This window comes from Podarcis bocagei (assembly GCF_964188305.1).
Source record: "Podarcis bocagei genome assembly, chromosome: 14".
Taxonomy (NCBI): Eukaryota; Metazoa; Chordata; class Lepidosauria; order Squamata; family Lacertidae; genus Podarcis; species Podarcis bocagei.
The window spans coordinates 47,086,231-47,111,433 of NC_138139.1; the positions used below are offsets into that span (position 1 = coordinate 47,086,231).

The 25,203-nt window shown below is 47.5% G+C and overlaps 1 protein-coding gene across 2 annotated transcripts in view; it reads left to right on the forward strand.

Moving 5' to 3' along the window:
* Nucleotides 1-25,203, forward strand: part of MYH11 (myosin heavy chain 11) — an 88,614-nt gene that overhangs the window by 9,952 nt on the left and 53,459 nt on the right. Inside the window, exons 3-6 of one of the 2 annotated variants that reach the window (XM_081169358.1) lie at nt 3,008-3,164; nt 13,932-13,959; nt 22,038-22,140; nt 23,302-23,322. In XM_081169358.1, coding sequence (XP_081025484.1) covers nt 3,008-3,164; nt 13,932-13,959; nt 22,038-22,140; nt 23,302-23,322 — 309 coding nt within the window. The remainder of the gene's footprint in view (nt 1-3,007; nt 3,165-13,931; nt 13,960-22,037; nt 22,141-23,301; nt 23,323-25,203) is intronic. The other variant, XM_081169359.1, reaches the window with a different exon arrangement.

Here is a 25,203-nt window from a genome sequence, read left to right on the forward strand (position 1 = left end):
CAGACACCGCTTCATGTAGTTGAACTATGGAACTCACTGCCACAAGAAATAGTGATGGCGGCAGCCCATTTTAGTAGGGGGATCAGACAAATTTACCGAGGGCAAGGCTAGCCGTGGTGTCTAAACGGAGCCATGGGAAAAGAGAACTGTAGTTGCGGGACAGGCCTTTGTTATGTTCTTAAGCATTGCTGGCTAACCTGTGCACTCTAGATATTGTTAGGCTACGGTTCCCATCATCCCTGACCATTGGCACTGCTGGCTGGAGCTGCTGGGAGTTTGAGCCCAAGAACCTTTGGAGGGGCCACTGCTTGGCTACCCCTATATCTTGTAGGTGCGGGTATCAAGTTGTTTGCCGCTGTGCATAATTGCTGTGATACAAAAGAAATGAAAGAGGTTTATTTAGCTGCAAGAGTCCTTTGCTGACTGGACTGCAGTAAGTGGGCGACAATGCGATTGTCAACTCAGTCAAATACACACACATGGAGAGGTCTCCTGGATCAGGCCAATGGTCCGTCTGTTCCAGCCTCCTCTTCCCACAGTGTCCAAGCAGATGCCCGTGGGAAACCCACATCCAGGATTCGAACACAAGACGAAGTCTCCCCTCCTGTGGTTTCCAATAACTGCTATTCAGAAGCATCACACCTCTGTTGGTGGAGGCAAAGTTTAGCCAAACTGGCTACCAGCCACCGATTGCTTATTCTCCATGCATTTGACCAGTCCTTTTTAAAAGTCAGCCAGGGTCGTGGCCCTTGTTGCCTCCTGCAGGTGAGAGTTCCATAAATAGGGTTGCCCTATCTTGAAGAGCAAAAAATAGGACAGCCCCAGCCGCTGCTAGCTTGAGCTGTGGAAATAGGCGTGTGGATGCAGGTGTGGCCGCGCAGGCCGAGCCTGAGCCCCCCAAAATGGACATTTCCTTTAAAATGTAAAAATCCGTCTGGATGGGCATGTTGCCTCCCCAAAAGAGGACATGATCAGGTTTTCCTGGACATATGGCAACCCTACCATCGTTTAACTATGAAGTGTGTGAAAAAGTAATCTTTGTCCCGAATCTTCCAACATTCTGCTTTATTGCTTTATTGGCATAGCTGTCAACTTACAGATTTGAAAATAAGGGACCAGCAGCCTTGCAAATAAGGGACCAGCAGCCAAAATAAGGGACCTGCAGCCTCACCTGTTCCAGGCACTCCAGTCTTCCTGTCCTCCTGCAGTCTGGTCAAACTCATGCTGGTAGCTTCGAGAACAAAGTCCAACCAACTTTGTAACCAGAGGTTCAACTGAATAGAATCTGAATCACATGCACCACAAGGCCTATGCAGCCTCAACTTAAGATGGCTCCCCGGCCTGGCTTTGCACTGCAAAGTTTGCAGCAGCATGTGCAACAAAATGGCGTCCAGCATTCAAAAAACCCCTCAGCTTGCATTAACTAGCCACACACGAGGCATGCAAGCTCCATCCCCCAGTCGTTCTTAGACTTCTTATTGGGTGAGCAACACAGCCAAGCAACACAGTTGGAGCCTCCCTCCTCCCTGGCCGGCAGGGAGGGAGGAAGAGGAGCTGCTTCCTTTGAAATTTAAGGGACATTTAAGGGACATCCATCAATAAGGGACAGCAGCGGGACATGGCGCTGGAATAAGGGACTGTCCCTTCAAATAAGGGACACTTGACAGCTATGCTTTATTGGATGCCCCTGAGGTCTAGTGTTATGACAGAGGGAGAAAACTTTCTTTTCTTGCATCATGCATAATTTTATAAATTTATATAACGTTCCTTCCAATGTTTCTCTGATGAAAATAGGGACAACTTCTACTTCTTCTTCTTCTTCTTCTTCTTCTTCTTCTTCTTCTTCTTCTTCTTCTTCTTTCTTCTTTCTTCTTTCTTCTTTCTTCTTTCTTCTTTCTTCTTCTTCCCCTCCCATCTGACTGGATTGCCGCAGCCACTCTGGGCGGCTTCCAACACATATAAAAACACAGTAAGATATTAAACATTAAGAAACTTCCCTAAACAGGGCTGCCTTCGGTTGTCTCCTAAAAGTTGGAGAGTTACTTATCTCCTTGGCTCGGGGGTTGCATAACTCCATATCCTCCATCATTTCTCCAATGAAAATAGGGACATCCTAAGTAAAAACGAACATTCTGAGGTAAAATCAGAAACTGGGACGGCTTCTGTAAATCCAGGAATGTCCCTGGAAAATAGGGACACTTGGAGGATCCACTTTCACATTACATCTTACACACCTTTCCTCTAAACTAAAACGTCCCCCAACACTGCAACCTTCGTTGTTCCATCCTCTTTCACATTACATCTTACACACCTTTCACATTACATCTTACACACCTTTCCTCTAAACTAAAACGTCCCCCAACACTGCAACCTTCGTTGTTCCATCCTCTTGATCATTTTGGTTGACCCCACACACTCTTAACTCAGACCAGTTTCATATCCCTTGAACTGTCATGGCTTCCCCCCCAAAGGATTCTGGGTACTGTAATTTGGTTGAGAATGTTGCTAGCGATTCTTTACCTCCCCTCACAAAACTGCAGCTCTGTTGAGGGGGGAAAGGAAAGGACTATTAAGGGTAAAGGTAAAGGGACCCCTGACAGTTAAGTCCAGTCGTGAATGACTCTGGGGTTGCAGTGCTCATCTCGCTTTAGTGGCCGAGGGAGCTGGTGTTTGTCCGGAGACAGTTTTTCTGGGTCATGTGGCCAGCATGACTAAGCTGCTTCTGGAGAAACCAGAGCAGCGCACGGAAATGCCGTTTACCTTCCTGCCACAACGGTACCTATTTATCTACTTGCACTGGTGTGCTTTCGAGCTGCTAGGTTGGCAGGAGCAGGGACCGAGCAACGGGAGCTCACCCCATAGAGGGGATTCGAACCGCCAACCTTCCGATTGGCAAGCCCTAGGCTTAGTGGTTTAGACCACAGCACCACCCACGTAAGGGAATGTAGGGAGCTTCTAAAAAAACAAAACCCACGTCACATTGTTGGTACGTTTACTCCCTTTACAGACTTACTCAGGTCTCTTCTGCGTGGTGGTGAACCCATACAAGCAACTGCCGATCTATTCAGAGAAGATTATCGACATGTACAAAGGGAAGAAACGTCACGAGATGCCCCCACATATTTATGCCATTGCCGACACAGCCTACAGGAGTATGATGCAAGGTAAGGCTGGGCAACTTGTTTCTAAGTGTCACAAAAATAAATACCCCGTGGAAAATGTTGTGCCAACTTTATCTGGCCAAAAGTAGGCCCCAGAAAGTGATGGGCGATATAGCACTTTGGTGGAGCCCCTGCAGAGAGGGTCTTGGGTTCAGTTTTTGGCATCGCCAGAGGTCCTTCTCTCTAGGGGAGACGCTGCCAGTCAGAGCAGACAGCGCTGGGCTACATGGAGCAGTGGTCTAGCTGTGGTATAAGGTCTCTGACACCAATGGACCCATAGCATAGTCATAGAGAACATGCCTTACATTCAGAAAGTTCCAGGTTCCATGATTATTTGCATTTATTGCTCGCTTTCTGCAAGATGATGGCTCAAAGGGACTTACGAGCCCACGGAATACGAAACAGCTTGCCAATCATTAATAAAAAAAGAACCTCGAAATACATCAGGAAAATATAGCACCGCAAATTTCCTAAAAAGTGCTCATCCAACCATAACAAGGACAAATCCTGCGCTCAGGTAAATATAACCGCCACAAAACAGGCCAGAAATCACACCTGTTTTCCTCCAAGTTAAGGAGGAAAAACCTGGACAGACAAGAATGTCTTAGTTTCATCCCTAAAAGCTGACTATGATGGTGGCAGGTATGCTTCCCTGGAAAGAGCAATCCACAAATGGGGAGCCACCACTAAAAAGCCCATGCACAAATTGCCACCCTCCAGGCCTCCCTTGGAGGTAGCACATGGGGAAGGGCCTCTGCCGATGATCACCTTGAAAGGGATCTCAGGAGGTAGCAGAGTTGGAAAGGATCTCTCTCAGCCTGTTGCCAATTGGAATAAACAATACAGCCATAGCTTGGATCCTGAACGCCCTTGAACTTGGACGTTTTGGCTCCTGAATGTTGCAAATCTGGAAGTGATTGTTTCGGTTTGTGAACGTTCTTTTGGATCCCGAATGTCTGACAGGGCTTCCGTGGCTTCTGATTGGCTGCAGGAGCTTCCTGCAGCCAATCAGAAGCCACGATTTGGTTTTCAAACATTTTGGAAGTTGAATGGACTTCTGGAACGGATTCCGTTCGACTTGCAAGGTCTGACGGTACTGGTAAAGTGAGCAAAATGTGTATATTCTTGGAAAGTGCATGTATCATTGATAGTAACCCAGGAAATGCACTATATTAGCAGAAATTGCTTGCAAAAATCTGAATATTAGAGAAAACGTGAATGCTGAAAATTTTTCCTGAGCTGTTTTGTTTTTTTAAAAAGAAACTGGAAGCAGGTGTAGCAATGTGGAGAACTGAATTTAGGACTGGAAAACGGAGAAACTGAAATTGCCAGATCCGTCTATGCCTAGTCCTTGCGCCAGTTCCTGAGGTTTGCCTTTTCCACCCAGAGCACCGTAAGGGGCCAGCCCTAGCTCCTGTCTTTGCTTCATGACTTGGGGGCAAGGCGGGCTTGCAAAAACATTCCTAGGAATCCTTTGGCACTGTCTGCCATCCACCATCTGACTCAAAAAGGGAACGCTCCTCTCCCTTTGCCCGTCTGGGCCAGGCGTGTGGGCAGGGTCAAATGCTTCGCAAATACTTTTGGCAAATAGGGGCATGGAGAGGTGCTCCCCGTGGACTGGTGGAGGCAGCCACTCTGCCGTCTGGGAACATGGGAGTATCAGACGCTGTCTTATACTGAGTCAAGACCATTGGCCCATCAAGCTCCATATTGCCCACTCCGACTGGCAGCAATCATCCAGGGTTTCAGACCAGAGGTGTCGGGGAATGAACCTGGGATCTTCTGCATGCAGACCAGATGCTCTGCCACTGAACTGGCCTTTCCCAGTAGCTAGAAGTCTGCAGGATCCACACATTTGTCGGCCTTGCCTCTGGTGCGTTTGTGAATTTCATCTTTCTAGACTCCTGCCCAACATATAAGGCAGCTGCTGCCAGTCAGAGCTGCCAGTGCTGGGCTGCAGGGATGACAAAGTCCAGAACATGAGCCATCGGGACTGTAGCATCTGGCGCCCAGGTTGCTGCTGAGGTTCCCAAGAGAGTGTTTCCTTCTTATGTGACTCCCTGATGAATTGCAAAAGACTTGCCGATCAGAAGGTCGGCAGTTCGAATCCCCGCGGCGAGGTGAGCTCCCGTTGCTCGGTCCCAGCTCCTGCCAACCTAGCAGTTCGAAAGCACGTCAAAGTGCAAGTAGATAAATAGGCACCGCTCAGGCAGGAAGGTAAATGGCGTTTCCGTGCGCTGCTCTGGTTCGCCAGAAGCGGCTTAGTCATGCTGGCCACATGACCCGGAAGCTGTACGCCGGCTCCCTTGGCCAGTAAAGCGAGATGAGCGCCGCAACCCCAGAGTCGGCCACGACTGGACCTAATGGTCAGGGGTCCCTTTACCTTTACCTTTTACTCAAACTGCACCTAAGTATATATAGTTGAACGTTGCCATCGTTGTGTACAAATCTATCACATGGCCGCGTTTAGAGTGCTGCATACGGCCTCATCTCAGAAGGGATGCTGCAGAGCTGGAATAATGTTTGGAAAAGGGCAGCCCAAACGATCGGTGGGGTGGGGGTGGAGCTACTTCCCATTGAGGAAATGCTACATGCAGGGGTCAGCAACCTTTTTCAGCCATGGGCCGGTCCAGTGTCCCTCATACCTTGTGGGGGGCCGGACTATATTTTGAAAAAAAAATGAACAAATTCCTATGCCCCAGAAATAACCCAGAGATGCATTTTAAATAAAAGCACACATTCTACTCATGTAAAAACACGCTGATTCCTGGACTGTCCATGGGCCAGATTTAGAAGGCGATTGAGCAGGATCTGGCCCACGGGCCTTAGGTTGCCTAGCCCTGTGCTACAACATATGGGGCTTTTTCAGTTTAGAAAAATGGCAAATTTCTCCTATGCCGTTTTGACTAATGTACATATTTCTGCAAGTAATTCTCCCTCCGACTGGGGAAGGATGAAGATGTCCATTTCAGTTTGTCTCATTTCCACCACCCGCACCTTAAATCCAGTTCTCCACATTTCTGCAGCATTGTGCAATTGGTTTTTAAAAATAAAAAACATCTTCATGAAAAATTGTCAGAGTTTTCTCGCAAGTTTCTTCTGATGAAGACATTGCATGCAATTTTAACTGAGATACTTGGGGTTTTTTTGCAGCGAATTTCCCCTAATGCATCTCTGTGTCACCTGGAGAATTGTGAATGTCAAAGGAGAGCTGTTACAGATAGGTAGCAGTGTTGGTCTGCCATAGTCAAAATAAAAAAATTCCTTCCAGTAGCACCTTAAAGACCAACTAAGTTAGTTCTTGGTATGAGCTTTCGTGTGCATGCACACTGTGTTTTGGCTCATGTATTAGTTCAAGAAGTGCAAATTAGGCCGTTTCTCGTTAAAATGCAACCGAAACCGTATTTCTCCCCCAATCCCACCTCCAAGTGCAGGCAACATTCACAACAGCAAATGCGTTTCATCTTTTGGATGTTTGGGAAACTTCTATAGAATGGGTCCTGATTTGGCCAAGAGGAAATAAGCTTGCCAAAAAATGGGCAGTCTCTGTTTTGCTTCTGTCCATCTCCATCTTCCACTCCCCCCCCCTGCTCTCTGCTTTGTCCCTTCTTTCCCTGCCTACATCTGGATTGTTTCATCATTTGTCAGCATTCGGGCGCTTCAAAACAGACAAACAGGTTGAGCACATTTGAGCTTCCGAACTGGGGCTGTTTTGCTTCCTCTGCCTAGCTCCCTCCTCTGAGTGTCTGAATTACGGTTGTAATTTTCACTCGGTTTAATTTTTATTTTTTGTTTCGGCTGCTATCCTTCACATAGATTTACTGCCAAGATATACTAACAACTGCTATATACAACTGGAAGGTTTTAAAGGATCCGAATGCGTATAAAACACAGAAGTCTAATTAAGCAGCTAAAAATATACAGCTGTGTGAGTCTCTAGCACGATGCTCAGAAGCATTGCTTAAAGTTACGTCCTTTTGTTCAGACGCAGCAAATGCAGCTGCTCCGTGAGTAAACATGTAACTTCCTCCCAGTTAAAGTGGTCTCTGGAGTTTGTGTGTTGAACACAGCCTCTTTGCCTCCAGAGAGCAGTTGGGGAAGGAGTGTAGCTTAACAGTAGAGCATCCTCCTTGCATGTTCCAGATTCAGTCCCCAACATCTCCAGATAGGATTGGGAAGTTCCCTCCTGAAACCCTGGGCAGCCATTGCTGCCAGTCAGTGTAAACAGTACTAAGTTAAATTGACCAATGGCCTGGCCAAGCATAAGGCAGCTTTCTATATCTGCATGTTCTTAATCTGGAACTGCAGGAAGGGAGGGATCCAGGCAAATGGGGACTATTGCTCTGGATGTAATATGTGATGGGATGCGAGTGGCGCTGTGGTCTAAACCACTGAGCCTCTTGGACTTGTTGATCAGAAGGTCGGCAGTTCGAATCCCCGCGACAGGGTGAGCTCCCGTTGCTCTGTCCCAGCTCCTACCAACCAATCAGTTAAAAAGCACACCAGTGCAAGTAGGTAAGTAGGTACTGCTGTGTTCCGTTGCGCCAGAAGTGGTTTAGTCCTGCTGCCTACATGACCTGGAAAGCTGTCTGTGGACAAACGCCAGCTTCCTCAGCCTGAAAGCAAATTGAGCGCCGTAACCCCATAGTCGCCTTTGACTGGACTTAACCATCCAGGGGTCTTTTACCTTTTTACCTATATGATGTACCCACATTTGGAATACTGGGTACAGTTCTGCTCATAAAAGGATGCTGTAGAATACAGGAAATGCTTAGATTCAAAGGATCAGGGGTCTGGAGAAGTGGTGTAGCGTGGCCTGTGACCCACCCCACCATGCTATACCACTGGTCTAGAACAGCTGCCTTATGAGGAAATCACTTGGGGTTTTTTTTAGTTTTTTTTGGGGGGGGAAGTGAGCAATGGGGATGGACATGGTAGAGGTGTCTAAAATTATCTTAGGTGTGGAGAAAGGAGAACGCTGATGATGATAATTATACCCCGCCCATCTGGTTGGGTTTCCCCAGCCACTCTGGGCAGCTTACAGCATATCTAAAAATATAATAAAAACATCAAGTGTTGAAAACCTCCTGATACAGGGCTGCCTTCAGATAGTTCTTTATCTCCTTCAGATAGTTCTTTATCACCCTCCACAGGGAGGGTGCCACTACCAAGAAGGCCCTCTGCCTGGTTCCCTGTAACCTCATTTCTTGCAGTGAGGGACCCACCAGAAGACCCTCAGAGCTCGACCTCAGTGTCCAGGCTGAGCGATAGGGATGGAGACGCTCCTTCAGGTATACTGGGCTGAGGCTGTTTAGGGTTTTAAAGGTCAGCACCAATGCTTTGAATTGTGCTCAGAAACGTGCTGGGAGCCAGTAGAAATATATCTGAAGAAGTGTGCATACATACAAAAGTTCATATGAAGAACAAACTTAGTTGGTCTCTAAGGTGCTACTGGACAATTTTTTAATTTTAAAAATATATTTCTACTGCATCAGACCAACACAGCTACCTACCTGAATCTAGTACTGGGAGCCAGTGAAGATCTTTTAGGACCAGTGTTATATGGTCTCGGCGGCCACTCCCAGTCACCAGTCTAGCTGCCGCATTCTGGATTAGTTGTAATTTCCAGGTCACCTTCAATGGTAACCCCACATAGAGCGCGTTTCAGTAGTCCAAGCGGGAGATAACCAGAGCGTGTACCACTCTGGCAAGACAGTCTGCAGGCAGGTAGGGTCTCAGCCAGCATACCAAATGGAGCTGGTAGACAGCTGCCCTGGTTGCAGAATTGACCTGCACCTCCATGGACAGCTGTGAGTCCAAAATGACTCCCGGGCTGCACACCTGGTCCTTCAGGGGCATAGTTACCCTATTCAGGACCAGGGAGTCCTCCACACCTGCCCGCCCCTGTCACCCAAGAGCAGTACTTGTGTCTTATCAGGATTCAACCTCAATCTGTTAGCCTCCAACCAGCTTCAGAAATTCCTTCTCTCATAATCCCAGTACCCAGTGGGACCATCCAATAAGAGCAGAATGATGGGAGACTTGGGACAGACATCTTCACCCAGCATGTAGTTAAACTATGGGATTTGCTCTCACAAAATGTTTTGAATGCCAACAATTCAAACAGCTTTAAGAGAGGATTAGACGAATTTACAGAGGCTGTCTTTCTTCCAGGCAGATTGTTTATTCAGGGTTCATCCTGATTCGCCTGCACAAAGCTTAGGCAGAAGTTAGACTATAGCCTTTATTCGTTCAGATTTCTTTCTGGGGAGGTCATGCAACAACAAACATTAGTCCCAATTTGCTTGCGCAGAGTTTATACGTCTTTCTGTTAATCTTCCATGCCATGCTTTGCAATTCCTATACCTGTCACTTTCCAAACCACAACAAGGTGGATTTGTCATACAGGCTCAAAAGAGCACAGATTTTAATTGCCCAACCAAAATTTATGGTATACCCTTGAACCCTGCCCCCAGCCACTGCCCAATGCTTTTAGGACTATTTTAGATGGCCTTCCAGATTTATTTATGTATAGACGTATTTCTCTCCCATAAAAATATCAGACTGGTGTGCTCATTTGCTCATCCTAATTCATTTGCCCAGAGATTAAACAACTTTGGCTATCTTTGGAGCATTCATTCTGATTTGTTTGCGGGAAAATTACATGACGTTGTGCCACACGGTTGCGACCACCTGCTTCCTAGTGCATTTTCCCATAACTTTCTTTATTGGGGGAAAAATGATTTTTGGGAGAGGGTGGGGAGGGGAAGTGGAATTTTTGCTCAAGAGCACCGCTCAGCTTTTATTGGGCAACCTGAAATGCTGGTGTGTGGTTGAATCCCACCGGAAAACAAAAAGAACCTGGAGACTCCCTTGTGCTCCTGTCCATTTCCTTCTTCCCTCTCCATCCCACTGTTGACATGGTAAGCCGGGATGCGGCAGAAATTCAATTTAAAGGTGAACCTGACCTAATTGCACTTCACAAAACAATATGTGGACTCAAGAAACAGCCATCCTTCGAAATGGACACTTTTCTGTATATTCTAATATGGCTCTCCGGCCAAGTAAGGGGTGTAAAAGTACACATCCCGCAGTGAAGTGTGCCTAAAAATGCATATATTAGTGAAGGTAACGTAAAAAAAATAAAAATGCATTGGGGCTAGTAAAATGGCTTTGCATGCATTTGTATATGAGACAAAGTTGTTTACAAACGCCTGTACATTTGGATAAATTTGACTAAATGCTTGTGAATTTTTCGTAATGACTTTTCACAAAATGCAAAAGCTGTTAACTGGGGAAACATGGAGAACCAAACTTAAGATCAGAGAGGCTGATAGGGCCCGAAATTGACGGGTCCATCTATCCCTGGTTGGTAGTCAACTGGCAGCAGCCGTAAGAGGTCTTCTTCCTGCCGTCCTCTCTCTCTCTCTCTCTCTCTCTCTCTCTCTCTCTCTCTCTCTCTCCAACTGCGCTGGAAACATGCAGAAACCCTTCAGGGAGACCAGCCCATAATAAAATCTCAAGAAGCTGCAGGCCAGGATGCCCGATTCTGTTGCTTTCTCCTTTTATGGTCAAGCTGCCAGCTCAGAGTCGCTTCCTTGTGATAAACCATCCGATTCCAGGCTGCGATTAAGCAGAGCAAGCTGGTCCTCCGGGAGGGAAGCGGGGGCGCAAACAGAGGCTGGAGGAGGAGGAGGAGGGGGTGGTCCAAAAGAACGATGTTGTTTTCGAAGAAGGAAGCGTGGGATGCTGGGGAAAAGCTTGCGCTTTCAAAGTGGTACCATTTAACTCAGTCATCACCTAGGGAGGAAAAAGAGGCTGCGCTGGATGTCTCCTCTGCTGTATAGATAGTCATTTGGGGCTGAGGTCCAGCCCAGGACCCCCCCCCCAAAATGTCCACCCAAGAATGTCACATGATGGAGCAAGCAGCAAGCAGATCCTGAATCATGGGGTGCATAAAACACTTGTGGGGCACCCAAGAAGAAGACCGTGGAGGAGAAGGGACTGCCATGCCTTTTGTCCCCGTCCCCCAACTGTGTTGTCAGAACTTTTGACATGCCCCTGCTTAATTTCCCGGGCTGTTCTCCTTTCTAGCGTTGACTGTTGGCGTAGCTCAGCCCGAGTGGAATTCGTTCTCTGCTAAGTGCACCCAATTAAATTTGTCAGCAGGGGTGATTAGCAGGATTAAAAGGAGGGAGCAGAACTTTGAGCCTGGAACTGAGGAAAGGTTTAATGAAGACTCTCTCTGAGGCTGCCAGCTGGGGTAAATTCAAGCTTGTGCAAAAACTTATAGAGTGGTACCTTGGGTTACATACGCTTCAGGTTACAGACTCCGCTAACCCAGAAATAATACCTTGGGTTAAGAACTTTGCTTCAGGTTGAGAACAGAAATCGTGCTCCAGTGGCGCGGCAGCAGCAGGAGGCCCCATTAGCTACAGTGGCTTCAGGTTAAGTACAGTTTCAGGTTAAGAACGGACCTCCAGAACGAATTAAGTACTTAACCCGAGATACCACTGTACAGTCATACCTCATGTTGTATTTGCTTCAGGTTGAGCGTTTTCAGGTTGCGTCCTGTGGCGACCTGGAATTAATGGAACGGGTTACTTCCATGCTCAAAATGACATCACGCACATGCGCAGAAGCGGCGAATCGCGATCCGCGCATGTGCAGACGTGGGTTGCGTTCTGCTCAGGTTGCGACCGGGGCTTCGGAAAGGATCCCGTTTGCAAGCAGAGGTACCACTGTACAGTCATACCTTGGAAGTCGAACAGAATCTGTTCTGGAAGTCCGTTTGGCTTCCAAAACATTCAGAAACCAAAGCGCGGCTTCGGATTGGCTGCAGGAAGCTCCTGCAGCCAATCAGAAGCTGTGGAAGCCCAATCAGATGTTTGGCTTCCAAAAATAGTTCGCAAACAGTCACTTTCGGTTTTGCAGCGTTCGGGAGCCAAAACGTTCGAGAATTAAGCTGTTCAAAAACCAAGATACGACTGTAGTTTGATCACAGAGATTTCCTTCCAGAAACATAGAGAGCTTTGGATGTGTTCTGAAGATATATAACCAGATCTGTGTGTGCTCTATGCTCTTATGAAGTTTGTCAGTTGATAGATGCGGTAAACACCTTTCTGCTACAAAACGACGCTTCCCCTTTTGCTCTGTGTTCCGTGCTTGGCCATTCCGGCTGCATACTTTTAGAACACACCCCCTCACCTGCAAAGAATCCTGGGAACTGTAGGTTTTTTAAAATGAAGATGCTGTGGATTGTGTGAGAGGTAAACTACAGTTCCCATGATCCTTGGGGGCAGGGGAGAATGTGCTTTAAATGTATGGTGTATATGCAACCCCAGAGTTTAGGAGGAGAGAGGGATTGCAGTCTGGCCTACATCGCTGTTACGTCAGTTTCTTCTCTCTTGGTTTTTGTGGCAGCCCCGGGAACTGTCCAAAAACATCACATCCGTTGTGGACCCATGTTTAAAGAACCACCGTTCTATTGGGAACTTGTCCGTTTCTATTTTTGAAATAGAAACAACGTGAATCTTTAACCTTTTGTCTTCAATGTTGTCCCAGAGGACAAAAACCAAGAAGTCCATTGTTGCTAACCTAGGGAGTGTGATAAAAATAAAAGTATTGTGCGTGCAGTGTGGGCGCCTCTGGTTTTCTGCTGATCCCCCAATGCACAGGATTGGCAAGTGATACAGAGACTTGTCCGGATGCTCAGAAGTCATGAGAAGCAGAAACTCAGTGCTAGGTCACTGGCTTTGCCCATGATGGCTGGTGCATTAGGACAAATGTGTCACCTACCAAAAGCTCCCTCTTGCCTGCCACCCGACTTCCAACTGGTCCAGGAGTGCCCCTGCTTCTCAGCTTCCTCCTCTTCCTCTTTAGTCTCAGTGTTGCCACTTGTAGAACTCAGCAGAGAGGAAGATCGGAACAGAACTAGAATCAGATGGCTCTGCTTGTCGTGGGCTCTCTGGTGCCACCTACTGTTGACCTCCCTGCTTTTTGCCCTAACAGTCCCAATGGGTGCTAGAAGGTATTCAGTTCCGCTCTTGGCATCTCCACTTAGCACAGGGGTGGGGGATTGGATCGGAATCCTTATCTCTCCCATCCGTCCCCCCTGGGCCAAGTTTGACAGGTGGGCGTGGCTGCCCACATGCCAATCACCAGATGCCACAATGACATCACGGGCACTCAGTTGATTGTTGCTTACAAAGCGCAGCGCAGGGAGGTTTTTTAAAGTGCCAGAAACCATCGGTGTACCTGTAAATCCCTTTAGCCCAGCCTTCTCTTTACCTGCACCACACATCATATGTGATGTTGCATATAGGGCACGTGGGCATGGTTTGGCCAGAATGGCTTTCTTTCTGCTTCTGTGTAACAAATAAGCAGTGGTATATTTTGGAAAGGTGTTTGCTTGCTATGCATTTTGGCACCTCTTAAGACATTGCGGTCAAGTTTGGTGTGGTGGCTCTTGAGATCAAGGAGCAAGATTTGGCCTCTGCTTGGATACAGTGGGATGCCATTTTGAATGAAGATGGTGGGCTGAACTTTTCAAAAATGCACTTTTAAAAAAAAGTTCCTTTGAATTCCTAAGCAATGCCCAGTATGATGTTGCTAGTAGATGTTTAATAAACTCTTTTGAAGATTGCTGCATTCCTGTGACTCAGATCTCGTTTCTATATGAAATGGTAGGTACTCTATACACCAAGCCAAAATAACTCACCATACTCTTGAATATCCCAGACTTAATACCTGTTTTCTCTTTATCTGCAGATCGAGAAGACCAGTCCATTCTTTGCACGTAAGTAGAACCAGTTTGATCATGCACACCTTTCGATTTCTGCTCACATTTTCACTTGCAGAGAGTACAACCAATATTATCAGTTGACATATGTGTAGCTCTTAGACTGAATAGCATGTTCTGGACCAAAACCTTTAGGTTTGGAATTGTTTTTAAAGGCGCCCTGAGCTGTCTGTCTACCCAACTCACCTCCCTTTGTTGTCTTTCCCATTTTAAGCTTGTAAGCTGCATTTTGTGGGAGCTTGTTAATTCCCCCCCCATGCTTTTGAAAAATTGCTTCCTTTTTTGCATAGCTGCTAAGTGTGTGGCACTGGGCACTCTGATGGCACTAAAACAGAGGTGGGGAACTGCAGGTCAGTTACTAAATGTTGTTCTTCCATCTTCTCTGACTCGCCATCAGGATGCTCCCCTGGCTACAACCGCTCCCAGGCACTTCTCGCCATCCTTGAATACTTTTTCCCTGGCTGGAATTTGTCGTCGAATGGTGATATTGCCCCCTGCTTGCCTGGATGGATGATGATATAATAATAATAATAATAATAATAATAATAATAATAATAATAATAATAATAATAATAATAATAATTTATTTATACCCCGCCCATCTGGCTGGGTTTCCCCAGCCACTCTGGGCTGCTTCCAATAAAACACTAACATACAATAACCTATTAAACATTAAAAGCTTCCCTAAACAGGGCTGCTTCAGACGTCTTCTAAAAGTCTGGTAGTTATTTTTCTCTTTGACATCTGGTGGGAGGGCGTTCCACAGGGCGGGTGCCACTACCGAGAAGGCCCTCTGCAAAATATGTGTGCAGTGTGTGTATTTGCCCTATACGTTCAAAGTACCAGGCTACTTTAGACTACGGTTACCAGATTTTTTTCAATGAATCCGGGGACACGTTTCAACTTCCTCCTAAATAGATGGATTTTGTCAGGGGACTGATTTGTAAATCCGGGGACTGTCCCCGGGAAACGGGGACGTCTGGTAATCTTACTTTAGGCAGCTGTGGCTTCTCCCAAAAAGTTCTGGGAGCTGTAGTTTGTTCAGGGTGCTGAGAGTTGTCAGGAGACCCCTGTTCCCCATCACTGAGCTACAATTCCCAGAGTTCTGTGGGGAGAGGGATTGACTGTTAAAAAACTCTGGGAACTACATTACAAATCCTCCAACAGGGGCTGTGCTCTGACTTCATGCTAATCCAAGACTGATGTGGCACTACACATCCTCCAGGGGAGGCTGCCTGATGACAGCATTGCGTTTTTATGTCTATAGGAAGATATTAGGAGAAAACCCCACTAAGACTCTGATGAATTTTCATGGTGACTTTCTTTATTTTAAAAATGCAAGCTGATGTGGAAATGTAGAAAACTGAATTTAAGACTGAAAAATTGAGACGCCAGTATTGACAGATTCATCCATGCCCTGTGTTTACCTTCCGTTTTAATGGACTGTGATTGGGAGGTGTGCAGGGTGACGCTGCCGTCTGGGGCAATATCAGTGAGCATGGAAAGATTTTATTACATGTTGGATAGCAAACCCTTTGCTGCCAAGCAGTTGACCACAAGCTCCAGGTATAGCTTGCCAGAAATTCTCAGCGCCAGCTGCTCCAAACTCCAAGGCGCTTTGATGTTTGGGAACTAAAATGGGAGGCACCTCCACTTCCTCACTCTTGCAGCTAAAAGTAGATTCAGTAGTAGTAGTAGGTTGTTTTTTCGTTTTTGTTTTAAAGGAAACATCTGCTTTCAAAGGAGCGTTTTCTCTGTGAGCCTGCAGTCTGGCCAGTGCTTTTTTTTCTAGAAAAAAATGTTTAGAGGTACAGTAGTACCTCAGGTTAAGTACTTAATTCGTTCTGGAGGTCCGTACTTAACCTGAAACTGTTCTTAACCTGAAGCACCACTTTAGCTAATGGGGCCTCCCGCTGCCACCACGCCGCCGGAGCCCGATTTCTGTTCTCATCCTGAAGCAAAGTTCTTAACCTGAAGCATTATTTCTGGGCTAGCGGAGTCTGTAACCTGAAGCGTATGTAACCTGAAGCATATGTAACCTGAAGCGTATGTAACCTGAGGTACCACTGTACTTAAGAAAATCCCTGTTTTATAGTTCAAATTGGGAAAAATAAATACAGTAAATGGACAAAGATTCACAAAATGTTTAGGGGTATGTGTACCCCAGAAAAGAAGCGCTGAGTCTGGGTGTGTTTTTGGATAGACCAGAGTACTGACTCACTCAGAGGGGCAGTGGCCAACCTCTCTAGCAGCCACGTGGAGATTTTAAGATACCAGCCTCTCCCAGGTTACCTGTTTGCTAAGCATTCACCTTGATTTGTTTGCTGGGAGGCTGGAGGGCACTGTGCAAAGTAAGCTTCATTCCACACATTTTCTGCATCACTTTCCTTACTGCAAAAAGTCTGGGTTGGGGGGGGGAGTGGGAATGTTGGCTTGTCAACCATGATTGTGCAATTTGAATAGGCCATAACGTCACTCGGAAATAGCAGCAGTCTGTAAGCGATTGGCTGTGGAGCCTCCATGTTTAAAGGCAGTTTATATCTGAGCAGCAGTTGCTTGGCTGGCAACAACAACAACAACAACAACAACAACAACAACAACAACAACAACAAATAAATAAATAAATTTATTATTTATACCCTGCCCATCTGGCTGGGTTTCCCCGGCCACTCTGGGTGGCTTCCAGCAGAATATTAAAATACATGCTCTCATGCCATGCTTGTTGGTTTTGCTAGAGGTATCTAGTTGTTGTCCTCCCCCCCCCCCTTGAGAAACAGGATACTGGATTAGATGGGCCCTTTCAGGGGGATCCAACAAGGGGATCCTTGCTGTGATGCGGCAGTCTGCCTAGCAGATTTCTGATTTCAAAACTGGGGGAGGGAAAAATAGGGTCTCCGGCAAACCGTTCCTGCCCTCGGGCAAAGGAAATTCAGTGGAAGAGGAAGGATGGCTAAAGTATAATAAGTGAAGTTAATGTATTTTTTAATTTTTTTTAAAGCACGCTTTTGGTCTTCCCAAAAGCAAGGATGTAAAGTAGATTTATGTGAAAGCCTTTTACGCAAATGTCTTCAAACTGGCATGTTTAGTCTGGAGCCGTTCCCAGAACACTTAATTTTTATCAATAAAACATGCACATATTTCAGCTTCGGGCCCCATGTGAAGCTGCAGGCAGACTTGGAACAGTGCGAGATCAGGGTTCATCATCCCCCCCAAAGAATCCATTTGAAGAAAGAGGCTGGGTCCTTAGGCAGAGTTTATCCTTCTCCGGAGCTGTTCACTTCAGAGGGGCCTGGGCAGAGAGCTCACAAGTCCTGTCTTAAGAACACAGGAGCATTGCCTTGCCGGATCTGACCAATGGTCCTTCTGGCCTCATTACCAGCGACAGCCAGGCACCAGTTGGTGGTGTGTTAGCCAGGGCATTTGGGTGCCCCCTAGTTTGTCTTGTATCTCTTTGTGCTGTTGTTGTTGCTGTTGAGTCGTTTAGTCGTGTCCGACTCTTCGTGACCCCATGGACCAGAGCACGCCAGGCACTCCTGTCTTCCACTGCCTCCCGCAGTTTAGTCAAACTCATGCTGGTAGCTTCGAGAACACTATCCAACCATCTCTGTCGTCCCCTTCTCCTTGTGCCCTCCATCTTTCCCAACATCAGGGTCTTTTCCAGGGAGTCTTCTCTTCTCATGAGGTGGCCAAAGTATTGGCGCCTCAGCTTCAGGATCTGTCCTTCCAGTGAGCACTCAGGGCTGATTTCCTTCAGAATGGATAGGTTTGATCTTCTTGCAGTCCATGGGACTCTCAAGAGTCTCCTCCAGCACCATAGTTCAAAAGCATCAATTCTTCGGCGATGTGTTGATATGGCTTTGCTATTTTTGTAGAAGTCTGCTAGGCAGTACAGTCATACCTTGGGTTACTGAAGCTTCAGGTTGTGTGTCTTCGGGTTGCGCATCGTGCCGAACCCGAAAGTACAGGAACAGGTTACTTCCGGGATTCCGTGCTCGCGCATGCACACAAACACTAAGTCACACTTTGTGCATGCGCAGAAGCACCAAATCGCAACCCGCATGTGCGCAGACATGGCGCTGAGGATTCCGGATGCTGCAGGTTGCGAATGTGCCTCCCGCATGGATCACGTTCGCGACCCGAGCTTCCACTGTATAAGCCTTTGGCTTGCCAGGTTTTTATCGGGAGGTTTTGTGCTGCGTGGTGGAATAATGGGTAGTGTCCCAGGGGAATTAGTGGGGATGGGGTCAGGGACAGTTTACCTACTTCTCCTTCCTTTAAGCAAGGTCTGTGTGAACCTGTTTAGTGTTGTGGGCATTTTCCTTAGTTTGTTTGAGAGGAATGGGGATGCTGTAGCCAGGCACCAGTTAAGCAACATAAAGGTAAAGGGACCCCTGACCGTTAGGTCCAGTCGTGGCCGACTCTGCGGTTGCGGCGCTCATCTCGCTTTATTGGCTGAGGGAGCCGGTGTACAGCTTCTGGGTCATGTGGCCAGCATGACTTAAGCCGCTTCTGGTGAACCAGAGCAGCACACGGAAACGCCGTTTACCTTCCTGCCAGAGTGGTACCTATTTATCTACTTGGACTTTGACGTGCTTTCGAACTGCTAGGTTGGCAGGAGCGGGGACCGAGCAACGGGAGCTCACCCCGTCGCGGGGATTCAAACTGCCTACCTTCTGATCGGCAAGTCCTAGGCTCTGTGATTTAACCCACAGCACCACCTGCGTTCCTTTTAAGCAACATACCATATATTTAGAAGTCACAGCTTTCCTACTAGGGACTGTGGTTTGCTACAGAGCTACAATTCCCACAGTGGTTTAACCGTCTGCCCTCCTTCCCTAGGAGCTCTGGGAATTGTAGCTTTGTAAAGGGTCTCCTGACAACTTTCGGCACCCTTAACAAACTGCCCTTAAAGTAGTCTTGCAGCACTTTAAAACTGTCGTGGCTTCCCCCACGGAACAGCACCCTAGGAAGAAACAGCGTCTAGCCTTCTTAAGGCTTGGTGCCAACGCCAAGCACCCTCCTACCTTCCTCCTTTCGGGTGCGCATGTGGGGCTGTCGCATGGACATTTATCTGTGGGCCGGCGTTTGAGAAGAGGCACCTCCTAATTAGGAAAAGGAATTGAGCAGAGCGAAGTCGGTGGAACAGCTCCAAGATCAAAGGAACCTCAGGCAGACCCACTCTTAACTCCTCTGCAAATGTCCTTCTTTTTTAAAAGAAAGAAAATGCATCAGTTCCCTTGCTTCCTTGATGCGTTTGTGTCTTCACTTCAGGAATACAAGAGGATGTTGGGGAGGCAGATTAATTGGGGACCATTCTCCCGGATGGAACCATCTAGTCCCTGCTCTTAGTTACTGTTCCGACGGGAACGGGGAACTTTTTTCCAGACTGAGGGCCACAAACCCTTCTGTGAAAGCTTCTGGGGGCCACATGGCAATGGTGGGCGGAGTCCGAGGCAGGAGCAAGGAGACGCAGGGATTGGCAAGGTTCGCCTCGCCTGGGCCAGTTCACTCCAGTGGAGATCCCTGTGATTTCCGGTATCTGCGCAGATGCGATTTCCGGTGCCGCGGAAGCAAGTCTCTGCGCCGTGCTGCGCCAGTTTAGTGCAGCGCACGGGGACTCACCGAGCCGGTAGCTTGGTTCAGGGACGGCTCGTGGGCCGGTTAAACAACCCCCATGTGCTGCTTGCGGCCCATGGGCCCTAGGTTGCCTACCCCTGAAGGAGAGCAACAAATGTAAATGTTGCCTTTGTACAGTTGGCTACTTTCTATACACCCTCGGTCCTCCGTCCAGGCAAGCGAGAGACATTTTCAAAGTCGAAGGGCACATTCCAGTCAGGCAAAAACATTTAAGGAAGGTGCAGAGCAGGGCCAGTGAAGGGTATGTAGCCCTAGGGAGAGAATCAAGGGCCAGGCAGGGACTGAGGGCCAGGTTAGAGATAATGTGAAATAACATTTGTAAGCCCAAACACCCAGCTGTGGATATTTCCAAACCCCTGGACGACATCCCAGACAAATGAGTAAGCTTTAAGGCTTGGTTATCCACTCCTGCGATAGCTATCTATGTCTTCGTGTTGTTTCCACATCCTTCCCCCAATATTTTAAAAGATGTGCATTCAAGACTGAAGGAACTTGGAACCAAGGCAAAAAGCTCTCCAGCCCTTTCGGACACCTTACTCCTCTCAGTTTAATATTGGATAAGTGGCAAGCAGTATGAAAGCCAGTGTGGAATAGTGGTTAGAGTGCTAAACTAGGTCCTGGGAGAAAAGGGTTCAAATCCTTGCTTAGCCACAAAGTCCACTGGGTGACTCTGGGGCAGCTGCTGTCTCACAGTCTACCCTACCTTGCAGGGTTGCTGGGAGGATAAAATGGAGAGCAGCAGGGTTGATGATGATGATGATAATAATAATAATAATAATAATAATAATAATAATAATAATAATTTATTTATACCCTGCCCATCTGGCTGGGTTTCCTCAGCCTCTCTGGGCGGCTTCCAACAAAATATTAAAATACAACCGTCTATTAAACATTAAAAGCTTCCCTAAACAGGGCTGCCCTAAACAGCCCTTCTCATCTTGCAAACTCATAAATATGAACAACCTAAAGTAATGGTTGACTCCATTGAGTACAGCAAATGTAATAAAATTAAGTATGTGTGTTTAATCTAGCATTTGCATGGACAGGCGGAGTCCCCCAAACCCTGGGCGGCCCCCCTGTGGAATAAAGACTCAAGACAACGTGCTATGGGATTAAAATTGGCTACAACTTGATTATGTTTCCGATGTGGGTAGACCTTGGCTCAGGCAGTGGGCGTTTATCCCTCCCAGTCCCCCACCGGGGATCTGGGGAACATCAGGGTTATGGGGGTGGGGGTGGGCTGAACATATGTTCAAGCAGAGCGAGCCTGTCCCCATTACGCCACCGTCGCAGGGGAGAGCAATGACAACCTCTAGGCGCACGCCCAAAGCCTCCCCTCAAATAACCCTTTTAAAGGGAACCCTGGTATTGCCACCGCAAAGAGGAGGGGGGCGTGGGTCACCACTGAACGCCCTCCCCCATTTAGGGAAGATAGACTAAGGATTCCACCCAAGGCCTGATACTGCCAAAGTTGTGACGTTTTGCTACGGTAAAGGCAAACCTGCCAATGCAGGAGAATTCCTTTCCGGCCCTTCAACCAGCGCCCACGTACCTGTGGAGAAAAGGTTAACCTGCAAATAAGTCTTAACTGAGCATGGGTAGGGTGGGAGAAGCTTTGGAGCCAACTGACGATTCCCAGGTAAGATCCTCCCCCTATTGTGTGGGCAGGTGGTCCCTCCCCCTACCTGGCCTGATCATCGTGGCAACGCCTCCCCAGGCGGGATTGGGCAACTGGCTGAGGTAGGCGGAGACCTCCAGGTATCCCACCTGGGGAAGGCGAAGCCAAGCCTGTGCTAATGGTGCCGCATAGGGTCCAGGGGGCTGCATGCGACCACACAAAGGGCGTCCCCCATTTAATATGGGGAGTGGTCATTCTCTGGGGGCCAGCAGACATCAGAATGAATGGGCTTCGTCTTGGCTGGGTCTGTCTCTCTCTCCCTCCCTCCCTCCCTCCTTCCCTCTCCCCTAGTGGAAGCAGAATAACACTCAGCTTGTGGCGCTGTGGTCTAAACCACTGAGCCTCTTGGGCTTGCCGATCAGAAGATCGGCAGTTCAAATCCCCGTGATGTGGTGAGCTCCTGTTGCTCTGTCCCAGCTCCTGCCAACCTAGCAGTTCAAAAGCACACCAGTGCAAGTAGATAAATAGGTACCACCGTGGTGGGAAGGTAAACGGTGTTTCCGTGCACTCTGGTTTCTGTCACGGTGTTCTGTTGCTCCAGAAGCAGTTTAGTTCTGCTGGCCACATGATCTGGCAAGCTGTCTGTGGACAAACGCCAGCTCCCTCGGCCTGAAAGCGAGATGAGCGCCACAACCCCATAGTCACCTCTGACTGGACTTAACTGTCCAGGGGTCCTTTACCTTTTCCCTTTCCCTGATTGTTGAGTGGTGGGAGAGAAATGCAATTCTACCTTCCCTCTCTCCTCTCCTTTCCTCCTTAGAGGGGAATCTGGTGCCGGCAAAACGGAAAACACCAAGAAAGTCATTCAGTATCTGGCTGTCGTGGCCTCCTCTCACAAGGGCAAGAAGGACACCAGCATCACGGTAAGGATTTTCTGGAGCAGCCTGTTCTGTCTCGACAAACAAAAACAACGCGAATGTCTCCTAGGGGAGCACTGGGATAGTCTTTAGCGAATGATGGTACCTGGACCAGGCCGGCCGCTTTGCAGCTTAGGCCGTTTTCAGCATCCCTTTCGTTGCCAAATTGCTGACATATTACTGAGAGGACGCAGTTATGTCGCAACCCCTGTGTGTTTATGGAAAAAGGGCTCTTTGTTTGACATCCCCTCCTTACGCGCAGGCAAGCGGGAGAAGAGCGCATAGCTTTCCATATGCGGCTCCTCCTCTGGGGAGTTGCTGATGCTGGGGAAATGTGGAAGTCGCTCCCCATCTTTAAAGCTTATGGGTGAGACAGGGCTGGATCCTTACCTTCCATCAGGCCTGCAGGGTGGGTGGGGGACTTGTGGCTCTCTGGATGATGCCATCATCCCATCAGTCCCCAGCCAATATGGCCAATGGTCAGGGGAGATGGGAGTTGGGAGTTAGGGACAGCGTAGAAATTCAATTCAGCTTGCGTATTTTAACATGGACCTGCCCAATCTTCCCTTTCCGAAACAAGATGCGAACCAGGTGCCTTCCAAAATCTGCACTTCCCCAAATTTTTGCAGTGTGGCTCCCTAGCCAGCTCCTGTGTGCAGCAATGCATTCCATAAACGTAAAACATGCAATATATGCCAATATTGGTGACAGTAAGATCCCAGCATATGTTGCATTTGGCAGAAGTGATTTTTTTTTAATGCACCTGTTAGAAGAAATCCGCACTCAGATTCTGATGAATTTTCACGAGGGCTTAAAAGAAAAATGGCAGGTTGATGTGAAAAAGTGGAGAGCTCAATTTAAGACTAATCTACCACCTATATTTCCTCCCCGCCCCCCGCCCCCGAGCAAAACATTTATTTGTTTGGATCTAGGTCATATCTAAACGTACCAGTGCAGATCCACAGGTTGGTCCTTCTGCCTTTATTTTCCTTGAGGAGGTGTGTTGTGTGTCTGTTTACATATATAATATACATGCATACATACATATAAACACCTGCCGCTGTGGATTGTGAATTCAGGTGGAAACACCTTTTTTAAAGAAAAGTATTTCGGGATGTGACAGGAATGATACTGACAACTGTTTTATGCCGTGTTATCTGACTGCAGCAAGGTCCATCTTTTGCTTACGTGAGTAACCTGGATTATTTGGTGTGTGTGTGTGTATATATACAAAGGCACGGAGTGTAGATCTGCATGGTGTTTTTGCACTCCACCTTCTAGAAGAAATCACCCAATGGTTCGATGTGACAAGATCCCTCATGGCTCAGGGCAACAATAGTGTTCACGTGTATGTTTTCCCAATGCCCTGAACTTAAACACACCATCGTCAGAGTTAGCGGTCTGGGTTTCAGCTGGTCTTGTTCCCAGAATCACAGTCTTCATGAGAACTGAGGCCACGAGAGTTGCTTTTCCTAGTAGCACTGCTCGGTTTTGCACACTGGAATCGTTTCCTCTTTCCAACACATCTCGGAAGAGCAAACTTGTGGCCAGAAGTTTCGTTTCGAGAGGAAGCAGCCCCGAGCGGTGATGCACTTCAAACTGGACCGCTTTTGAAAGAGTGCCTTACTCTCCCCAAGGATCACAGTGTGGTAGTTGATTGACATCATCCCGGTCTGCTTGCACGCTGTTCGTTTTTTGACATTGCTTGCTGCCTGCCCTGTGCTACACCTGCAACAAACCTCCTTCCGCATGCCTTCAAAGTGGCCAGGTCATAACAATCGCCATGCAAAAGCATTAAGCTTTAAACTTTGGGAATTTATTTAATACAGACTTGGCAGTTTTGCAGCAGCGATAGGCGCCAATTATGCGGGAAAGAGCAGCCGAGTGAGACATGGCAGAGACCTCTAGTTTGTGTACAAACCATACATTTAGGGCACATTTGAAGTGTATTCCCTGCCCTGCAAAAGAACCCTGAGAATGGTAGTCTGTTAAGGGTTCTGGCAATGGTAGCCCTTTGCATCCTCAACAAACTACAGTTCCCTGAATTCTTTTTGGGAAAATGTGTGTGCTTTAAATGTATGGTGTGGACGCAACCCTAGTTCTGATCTCCAAGGTTTCAGAGGCCTTTTTTATTGGTGCTTTCACAAAGCACCCCCCCCTCAAGGACAATGGAAACCTCACATGTGGGGCTCCTTGTCCATCAGTAATTTTGAAAGTTCAGTTCTGGTTTCATAAATGATCCAGTATTCCTTCAGCTTTTGGCAGAGAATGACTTGACTAAAACTCCAGAAGCGAAGTGCCAATTGAACAGCTGTTATGCACAGCATAGTTTGGCAGCTAAGTCTACAGATGTTACTTGTCCCTCTGTCCACTCCTCCCCAAACAACTGGCCTAGTGGCGAAGAAATGAAACGTAGTTATTCGCCCATATTGACAGCTTGAAAGGAAAAAAAGGAAACCGTTCTCTTCCAGTTCACGGAAGTTTTGCTATCTAGTCACCTGGAGCTGATTCATAATCACCACAGGTGATGAGTGGAGGAGACCGTTTAGAAGCCCAAAGCAAAGTATGCCTCTTGTGGATTCGCCTCCGATATTCCGCCTTCCTCTTTCTTTGACCTAAATCCATTAACTGGCCTGTTGTCATTGCTTTCAGAATCTGCTTAATTAGCGTTTGCCTGGATACATTGCATGGTGTGTGTGTGTGTGTTCATCATCATCATCCGTGTGTAACTGCATGCATGCATTTGCACAGGGGTTGGGGAATCTGGATATTTAAAAAAACCCAAAATAATGCATTGTCATATTCAACCTTTTCAAAAGCCCTGCATTTAACATGATTAATAGATGCGGCGTAATCTGCTTTGTGCTGCATTACCTTTCAGGTTTTTATTTTTTGGCCATTTCTTTCCCTTGCCTAATTTACAGCATTGTCCCCTTGCTGAGTAAACGCTTCGACACTCTAGGTCCGGGGTTTGAGGGGAAGGGAGGAGTTCTTAGCAGGCCATTCCAGAAACATCACGGCCAGCTTTTGATGGAGCATTGGACACACAGTGAAAAGAGTTGTGTTGCC